Source organism: Empidonax traillii, unplaced genomic scaffold (genome assembly GCF_003031625.1).
Source record: "Empidonax traillii isolate 1590-97213 ecotype Southwest subspecies unplaced genomic scaffold, ASM303162v1 scaffold577:size403777, whole genome shotgun sequence".
Taxonomy (NCBI): Eukaryota; Metazoa; Chordata; class Aves; order Passeriformes; family Tyrannidae; genus Empidonax; species Empidonax traillii.
Window position 1 is genome coordinate 139,649 of NW_020955770.1, and position 10,315 is coordinate 149,963.

General features: G+C 43.5%; 1 protein-coding gene across 1 annotated transcript in view; it reads right to left on the reverse strand.

The window, feature by feature from the left end:
• The window catches only part of LOC114064754 (protoheme IX farnesyltransferase, mitochondrial), a 101,108-nt gene extending 91,861 nt beyond the window's left edge, over positions 1-9,247 (reverse strand). The window contains exons 1-3 of the mRNA XM_027898074.1: positions 9,174-9,247; positions 7,043-7,167; positions 5,083-5,407 (exon numbers count right to left, since the gene is read on the reverse strand). Of these exons, the coding sequence (XP_027753875.1) occupies positions 5,083-5,407; positions 7,043-7,167; positions 9,174-9,207 (484 nt within the window). The 5' untranslated portion in view covers positions 9,208-9,247. The remainder of the gene's footprint in view (positions 1-5,082; positions 5,408-7,042; positions 7,168-9,173) is intronic.
• Positions 9,248-10,315: the final 1,068 nt, after the last annotated feature.

Consider the following 10,315-nt stretch of genomic DNA (forward strand, 5'->3'; position numbering starts at 1 on the left):
TAATCCCTGTTAGTTTAGTGCTTTAGGGGCCAAATTAACTTCACCTTATTGCATAATAGATGGAATCGATCCTTCCAAGGCTTGATGAGAGTTGGCATTATATTCACTCTTCAAAAAGAAGCCAAGACTTAAACTTATGATCTCAGCCTAAACCTAATTTTCAGTCTTTTAAACATTTTTAGCTTTAACAAAAATGAACAGGGGACATTTGTCTCCCGTTTCAATGTAAATGAAAAAGAAAATGCTAATGGACTGGTGACAAAGAGTGAATTATAGTGTTTCTAGCATAAAAATACAGTCAAAAAGCCTAGTGTGTTCTTTACATTCCTTTTCCACTCCATCACAATGTGACCTGCCTTTATAAATCCCTGTATTTGTATTTATAGCATGTGAATCACTTTGCCATATTTTGCTTGCCTCCTATTAAAAAGCAGCCAAGCCAAAATAAAACCAAAGAAAGCCAAAGCAAATCAATTCTGCTTTAGAGTTCCCTTCTACTCCTGTATTGGTGATATATCAGCACACATGGAAGGAACAAAAGCAAACGCATTTCTGCTTTAATTTAAGAAACAATTTCACTCCTTCACTGCAAGGGTTTATACAGTCCTTGAAGGAAAGCAGCTCTCCAAACGCTGATGGAATTTTCCTTCCAGAGTTTTCACACTTTGGCTCCTGGAAAGCCAAGTGTAGCACCAGTATTAGAGCCACACACCTGACCAACATGTCCTTTATAAACTCAGGTTTGTTAGGGCATATCAAAGCTTTGATGTGCACATTATAACCTGCACACAACCTTTGCATGATATCAGATAAAATTCAAGTGCAGTACTACAAACATCCATCCAACAATTTTAAATTGATCTGCTAAAAATAAACTGTAATAACGGTTATTTTTATTTCATTAGTTTTTCTTGTAGCGTGGAAAATAAATTGCCAGCGAGCTTCCACTACTCAGCTTTTGTTTCTTTGATGGGATAATAGTTGCTGGCATATTAATCACAAAAAGAGAACTATTTTGATAAGTTTATGAAATATATTTAGAACTGAGAATAAACGTGCACTAGTTATAGTCAGAACAATATCTACTGATAAATCTTTGTCAAAGTTTCTGGTTATACTGAAGTTACCATTTAAAGAATAAATGCCATAATAAATCCTATCATTCCAGAATAAAGTAGGAACATACTGGAAACCCACTATGCAAAGCTGGATCTCCATCACTGTGTCACCAACACACAACAGACAAGAGATGAAGCAGGATGTGCACAGCCACATCTTAAAACACTACCAGATATCTCAGGCTTCTGATTTCCAGTTCAGCACTTTTGTGTTAAAGCATCACCATTGCAAAGACACAAATCCAGACAGTAGCAATACAGCCAATAAATTCCAGCTCTTTTCTAATACAAGAAACGGGGTTATTTTCTTATAAGAAGACACGTGAAAAAAAAATGCTCTAGTTCAGTCTCCAAAACTGAAGATGCTCATAAATTATCATATTTGTCCACCCATGCTGATCCACTTCTCAGACAGGGGCTACACAATCACAGAATCACAGATTCAGTTAGGTTGGAAAAGACCTCTGAGACCACCAAGTCCAAGCTTAGACTGAACAACCCTTGTTAACCAGAGCAGAGCACTGACTGCCATGTCCAGTCTTTCCTTAAACACAGAAGGTGCTGTACATCACAGAAACATGGAATGGTTGGGGTTGGAAGGGGCCCTAAAGCCCATCCAGTTCCACCTCCTGCCATGGGCAGGGACACCTTCCACCAGCCCAGGTTGCTCCAAGCCCCGTCCAACCTGGCCTTGGACACTTCCAGGGATGGGGCAGCCACAGCTTCTCTGGGCAACCTGTGCCAATCTGGCTGTCCTCTCCAAAAGACCAACCTTCCACAGGAGCAAGAACAAGGAAATGTTCACAAACAACAGAGGAATATCTCAGGAAACACTCAGCGTTTTTCATACCATGCACAATTCCCCCAAATTAAAAACTGACCTTGGATTTTCCCATGTTTTTTGCATGCAGCTCATCTGAGTTTTTATCTGTAATTCCTGCAGGAAACGTTACTTCAATCTAAACTCGAAGTTAAAGAAGATGAGACAACCTGAAATTCTTCACGTGTGTGCATTATAAATCACTAGAATTTCCTCCTATTCCCACACCTTGTGTCCCTCTCCTATTTTAGGTTACACAACACATAAACTTCAGGATCAAGCTGACAACAATGACATTTATAATTATAAAAACCTATCAGACAGATGCACTAGCTTTCCAAGTGCCTGGATGGCAGGATGCAGCTGCTGAGAGAGCAGCCAGCACAGCACACCACAGAGATGGGAATGGATGGAAACCGAACACAAGAAGGCAGATTATGCGACAAGTAATTAAAAGTTCCCTAATTGTTTTCTATGGCAAAAGAACATAAACAAAAATCTACTCCTGTTTTTAAGGCAGAGCTTCTAATGGCAGAGCCACATGAGCTGCAGTTTACATGAAGCAGGAGGGTATGGAAATAGCTAAACTCATTTCCTTTCAAAGGTGAAGTACAGTTCAGAACACAAACAAACAACCCCTCTCCTTCAGCAGCGGGAAAAGAACAGGGCACAAGGAAGTCCCATTTTAGCATAATGCAGAGTTTGTTTTTTTGTTATTTCATACTCTAAAAAGTATAAATAAAGAGCCTGCCAAAAAAACCACACAGGATATGAGATCTATCAGAACTTCATGGGTGAAAGGAACTCAGTTGTGTGTCATTTGTAACTTAAAAAACTGACCTCAGAGAATTTATTCTTAAAAAAAAAAAAAAGTAAAATCAAAGAACTACACCACCATATTCTTTACAGAATATATAATTTGCTCCATTTTGGAAGAAAAGCTAATCCTGTTTCCTTGCTACACTACACCCAGTATTATTCCAGCCCCTCTCCCTATTATCAATAAAGACCAACAAAGGACCTCCCCTCCTACAGAACACTCTTCATTCAATTTATTCTTTCACATTTTCCACATCCAAAAAAGTCTCCACACAAAATCTACAGGGATCAAAATGAGAAGAGAGCTTGAGTTTTTTTTCTGTATGTCTCTATACCTGCTCCACAGGTACAAAGTTTACCACGCTTACCTTGGCTCAAGAACTCTTCCAGTGACAGCAGAGACAGGCTAAAGGCACAGCCTCTTCTAGACTTCGAAGTCAGATTAAAAATTCTACAGCTGTTCAGAAATTAGTAGTTAAGTTTACATCTCAAAACAACAGTCCTGAAGGGAATGAAACTCATTAACCTCTGCCTTCTACAGCCTATTTTAAATCCAGAGTGGGTGCTTGCCTGTCGAAATTGCTTTTTGCATTTAAAAGAGCCTGCTGGAAACTGCTGAAGAGTTTTGCAGCAACACTGAGGCCACAGGAAAAAGTATCACATGAAATTACTTTCTCCCAGTAAATACATTCTGGCATCTTGCTGCAGTTGTTGAAACTCCTGTTTTGAGGAGCAGCAGCAACATTACACTGAGCTTTCCTGTCAGGAATGTCAGCAAACATAAGTACAAACACATCAAGTGCTTAAAAGAGCAGTTCATTTTCTCTCTCTCTGGTCCCTTAATCATGGCATTTTAACTTTTCATTTCTGGATCTAGTGAGAATTTTTAATTTAGTTCTCCCTCAATAGCTGGCACAGCCTTCAAGTTCACATAAGAACCACTCAAACAAAATCACCTCGCTGAAAATATGCCAGAAGAGCTAATTGTTCATACAGCACTTACAGGTGAGCCCTACAGAAACAAAGTATTACTAAAACTGAGCGGTGTGGGGGAGAAAAAGGCAAGACCTGTATAATGTAGAAAGAAAGATGAGGCAATAATTGAGGCTGGAAGTGCCACAAAGCTGTTGCAAACAACCCTGATAACTGCTGATTGTGCTAGTCAGAGCTTTATACACCTAAATATGAATTTACCAGGGCTAATATATAAAAGTGACATGCTAAATTATCAAAGACATGCTTTCATCTCATCAAACTCTTTACCAGCACAAAATAAATGCCCTGAGGTTTCCTAAAAAACAATGAGGAAGAAAATCGAGATGTACAAACAAGATCAGTTGTGCCAAGTCCAAAATGTGAGATGTCTCATCAACACTGAGATGAAAATGTAAACCACCATTATACACTCCATGTGGTCAGCACAATTTTTCCATGGAGAAACAAACAATGAAAACTCATATATTGCAAGACAGAAAGTTTTGAAAAGTGAACTGAATTCAGGACTTTTACTGTAACAAATTGTTATGGCAGAGAACAGTCTTGTTATCAGGATTTTATTCTACCCACTGGAAAGATCACCAAGGCAGAGACTTAGGAAATTACATTTACATTCTTCAATTGATGTAGACAAGATGATCAGATCATCAGAGTTTCCTCAGCAATAAAAGTACATATAGCACTACCTATTGGCAAAGGAGTAATTTATAGTTGTTAAACATTACTACCAGAACAAGGCAAAATGTGGTTCAGGCTGCAAAACAACTTCTTAACAAAACTGCTGGTTGGAAGAGACAACACTACTACTGATTGAAAACTAAATTAAATCTTATTTTATAAAATTTACTTGGTCAGACTCAAGCATTTTTCTTTATAATACAGGAAACTATTTGGACTATTTTTTGTTGGGACTTTTAATACTCATTTCACAACAAGGAGTACTCAAGTGAAAGGTATGTAAATAAGATGGAATATTGGTAAACTTAAGCAAGACAACTTTAAACACTGAATACAATATTTGTAAACTCACTTCTTAACCCAGTTTCACTGTAGTTTTTGTACCAATACCTGCTTGTTTATGACTCCCAAAAGCTAGCTCACACAGGATGCAACCTCCTCCTCATTATTTTTACACAAATTTAATGGGAAAGCTATCAGATGGTTCCGTAAAACAATTTTCCCAGCACACATTCGATGGAATTAGCCCAAGTCTTTTGTATCAGGGAAGTGGGAATTATCACACAAAAAGCCACCCTGTACCAGTAACATCCTGAAGAACTCTGCTATCACACAGGATGCCCAGAAGTGATAAAAGAAGAACAGTGATACCTGTGAGCTTGATTTTGGACAGGCGTGCCAAAATTCCTGGCAACTCGTCCAGCCGCAGCTTCATTTCCTTCCATTGTCTGTCTTCCCTGGGCTCTGCTCTTGCTGCTGTGCCTGAGGCTTCACTTTCTGCAGGTGATTTCACTTCTCTCAGCTCATTCCGCCCTGATGTCTCAGGCCAAGGCTGATGAGCAGGTGAAACTGGGCTAATCTTGTGGATAACCTTTTTCTCCTGATCCAGCTGCTGCAGCTCGTGAAAAGGAGGCACCACCGGATCAGACCTGGGTTTGGCTCGTTGGCTGAGGTCTTTGTTGCACTGAGTTACATACTAAACACAGGGAGAGATGTTCAAATGAACAGGTGAGAAGATATTTCCATCCATTTCACACTGTTAACACCGCCAATATTATTGCTGTAATATTCTCATTGTCAGGAGAATTACTTCCTAGGATGACAAACCTGAGTGAGCCTGAATTTCAAACACTTATTTCAGATGCAAAAAGCTTCTGGTCAAGATATTACAAGAGCAACTTTTTAACTCACAACTGCATTAATGTTATTTACTTCTACTTGGAGAATTGCTTCTGGATAAATTTACCTCCTCCTAACAGCTTCAGCAGCAAATTTTACTTTGTTCATATTCAAAACCACCAGGTAATATCATTTGATTTACAACTGATCAATTCACAGAATCACTAAGGTTGGAAAAGACCTCCAAGATCATCAAATCCAACCTCTGATCAAACAAAATTCACCTTTAAATAGGGAGATACACAAGTGCCCATAACCATATAAGCACTTGATTTTTGCATCTTTAGTAGACAGAAAAAAAAAATCAGAAAAATGCCAGAAAATACGATCTACCTCCCACGATATAAAATCATCTCCCACGTTACTCTATTACTATTTATGCCAAGCTTTATGTTAATTAACTAGACTGCAAATTTCAACAGGAGTTCAAACGAACATACTTTGAACAGAAAGTTAGGAGACAGTTGTTTCCTCTCATTTAAAGGTCTCAGAATAGACACAGAATAAGAAAAAGACCATTTAGCCTCTCCTTTCTATTTTGTTCCCCAAAATATTCTATATATTTCAAGCACAAGAGGCATAACAAGACAGAGCTTTTGACTAATCCTGGCTTAAAGTGCACATCAATAACTGTAACGAGTAAGAGGGATATGAAACTCTGAATGAGTGAGGTGAATACAGATCAAATCCACAGCACAAGTAAGAATCTGAGAAGTGATGGTAACCCCAGAAGCCTGGAAAGATCCCCATCTCTTGATTCATAGCTGGACATGCTCCTTACAGGCAAAGCAGTCACTGTAAGACTTAAGTCTTACCCATACTTCATAGGTGAAGCTCCAAAGTGCAACAAAGAGAACACAACTCAGGGAAGAGGAAAATAAGCCTTTTACTACCATCCACTTAAACATGATACAACTGGTCAAAGAAGAAGATGCAATTTCAAAGGTTTGAATGATAATTACAGCTTTTTTAATACCTAAAACTAACAGCACGCTGTAAATGAAACCCATTACCTTAACGAGCTCAGGAGTTTTGACTCAAATTAGCTGATTAACTCACAACACACCTCCTCCACTAGTGAGTTCCATCCACCACTCCTACGCCTGCTGGCCAAGGTGTGACTTTCCTATTAGCATTTCTATAAATAACAATTTAAAAATAGTTGAGTTTCAAGTTTTTCAGCAGGAGATAAGCGTCCTGTTGCAAAGGCACAGGAAGATTCCCATCAAGGAGAGGAGACTCTGCAGCACAAGGAACTGTCCAGCCTCAAATGTTTTAGATACCAAGCGCTTTAACTCCGATTCAGTGAAAAAAGGAGACGCTTGGAATTACCTGAGTTGGGTTGGTAACAAAAATATCACTTTCATCAACTAATCTCCATTTTGACCTGGGATGAATGAGAAACACGGGATAAATCCACTCCCCGACTTACCATTCGTTTTAGAAAGTTAAAGTACTGAAATGTGATCAACCTGTGGTTGGTTGCCCGGCAGAGGTGCACGAAGTGGCACGGGTTGTGCCGTGTGCCAGCGCCCTTCAGACGCCACACAAACAATCCTATTTAAAGGAGGAAAGAAAAAAAGACAGCATTAGATTCCAGTTTATTCTCTGCCACCGAGTCTGCTCTTAATTCAGTGTCTGCTCTCAGCTGTGGCACGGGACACCCCAACAAATGGGACTCAGGGCGGGTCAGGTGGGGAGAAACGTTTGCTGCTCCAGGGGAAAGACTTGAAAGTGGAGAATGACGGAATCACTAAGGAGGGAAAAGACTTCTGAGATCATCATCAAACCACCACGAATCCACATCCCTAAGCACCACATCCACAAGTTTTTGGAACTCTTCCAGGGATGGTGATTCCACAGCTGCCCTGGGCAGCCTGTGCCATCCAGGAGGATTAAGTCATCCTCCCTAATATCCAATGTAAACCTCCCCTGGCACAACTTCAGGCTGTTTCCTCTCATCCTGTACCTGGGAGCAGAGCCTGACCCCCACCTGGCTCCCCCCTCTTGTCAGGAAGTTGGAGAGGGCCAGAAGGTCCCCCTTGAGCCTCCTTTTCTCCAGGCTGAGCCCCCACCAGCTCCCTCAGCTGCTCCTCCTGCTGCAGCCCCTTCCCCAGCTCCATTCCCTTCTCTGAACCCACCCCAGCTCTCAATGTCCTTCTTCTCACAGTGGGCCCAGAACAGAACTGTAAGCATGCCCTAATGTTTTTTTTGTGCTTTCTTCCAAATTTCTCAGCTCCCTGAGATGCATTTTCACTGAGCCACAGAATATGCAGAATTAGAAAGGACCCACAAGGATCACAGAGCCCAGCTCCTGGCCCTGCACAGGATGTCCCCAAGAATCCCACCATGTGCCTGAGAGCGTTGTCCCAACACTGCTTGAGCTCTGTCAGCCTTGGGGCTGTACCATTGTAGAACAACAGCATTTTTCCACTATCTCCATATATTACTGACGAAATTCTCTTGGCCAAGCAGCACTGAGAGGAAGCAGTTGCCATGGGGCAGCACGTAGAGGACAGAGTCCAGTGTGGCACTCGGGGATCCTCCATACATAGTGACATACACAGAGATCCCCCATGCAGGGATCCCCCCATATACACAGAGATTCCCCATAGAGAAGGACATACACAAGGATCCCCCATCCATAGGGACACACACAAGGGATTCCTATACAGGACATATACAAGGATCCCTATATTGAAGGACACACACAGGGATCTCCCATATAGAGGGATACACACAGGGACCCCCCATACAGGACACACTCAGGGATCCTCCATACAGAAGAACACGCAGAGGGATCTCCCATACAAAGGGACACACACAAGGGACCTCTATATGGTATATAAAGCACACAGGCAAGTATCCCCATGCAGAAGGACACATACAGGGATCCCCCATACAAAAGGACTCACAGAGGGATCTCCCATTCAGAGGGATACACACAAGGGACCCCTGTACAGGACACACACAAGGACCCCCCTACAGAAGGACACACACAGGCAGCCCCCATATAGAGGGATACACAGGGACCCCCATACAGAAGGGCACACACAGGGATCTCCATACAGGACATATACAAGGATCCCCTATACAGAAGGGTACACAAGGCTCCCCTATACAAAGGAATACATACAGGGATCGTCTATACAGAGGGACACACACAAGGATCCTGTATACAAAAGGACACACACAGAGTCATCCATACAGGACACAGACAAGTGTACTCATACAGAAGGACGTACACAGGTATCCCCTATTACAGAAGGACACACACAGATATCCCCATACAGAAGAACACACGTGGATGCCCCATACAGGGCACACACAGGTATCCCCATACAGAAGAACACACGTGGATGCCCCATACAGGGCACACACAGGTATCCCCATACAGAAGGACACACGTGGATGCCCCATACAGGGCACAAACCCGTATCCCCACGCAGAAGGACACACACAGGCACACGCCGGCTCCGGGTCCCGCTCTCCAGAGCAGCCCCGCGGTGTCCCCGGTGTGTCCCCCAGCCCCGCCGCCCCCCTCTCCCCCATGGCCGCGGTACCTGCGAGCGCCCGGGGCGGGCGGGCGGCGCTCATGGCCGCGGCTGCTCCGCCGGCTCCCTCAGCTCCTGGGCGCTGCCATCTTCCAGCATGACCTCCAGACGTTTTCCGGGTCGGCGGGGGAGGAGGCGGAGCGGCCATTCCGGGGCCGGGCCGGGGCTGGGACGGGGCCGGGCCGGGACCGGCCCGGCCCCGTCCCAGCCCCGTTCCGGCCCCGTCTCGGGGCCGCCGTGCCCGTGCCCCTCCCCGGGCCCCCGGACACCCTTTGTATGGATTGATGGGATCCTCTCTCCATCTTCTCCAGATTAACCAAGCCCAGCTCCTTCATTCTCTCCCCATCAAAAATTCTCCAGACCCCTCTTCATCTCTCTGGCCTCCGCTGGACCCTCTCCAGCATCTCCTTGTCTTTCTTGCCCAGAACTGGACGCAGCTTTGAGCATAATGAAGAAGAAAATTATGGATATGCAAACAAAACCAGCTGTGCCAAGCCCAAAACGTGAGATGTCTCATCAACTCTGAGATGAAACTGTAAATGAGCGTTCTACACTCTCTGGGGTCAGCACAGCTTTTCCATGGAGGAAAAAAACAATGAAAATGTAGACAATGTGAAACAAAAAGTTACCAAAAATAAACTAAATTCGGGACTTTTATTATAACAAATTGTTATGGCAAAGAACAACAGTTCTTGGGGGGTGATGTGGGTGAGGTTGGTCCTGCAGAGCAAGTCCCAGAGCAGCAGCTTCCCACCCAGTGAACCCATCAGTGACACTGGTGGGTTGGATTTGGGGTACAGGGACAGGTGACAGTATTCAGATGGGAACTGAGTCCAGACAGGAGACCTCAGACACCTTTGCAATGAGGAAATGCCTGGAGCCCTGCTTGGAGCATCCTCAGAGCCTCTGCCAGGCACTGAGACAGTTCCCTCTGCTGCATCCCTGGCCTCATCCCAGGGATGCTGCAGGCAGGACGTGGTGTCACCACACCGCAGGATGTGGTGTCCATGACACAGCGAGAGAGAGACCAGAAGTGCCTGGGGATGCTGAGAAATGCTTGTAAAATGGCCAAGAGAGGACTAAGAAAAACTAAATTCATTCTATAGAGTCTCATTCCCAAAAGGATCCGAGCTTTAAAGAGCCAAAGGCTT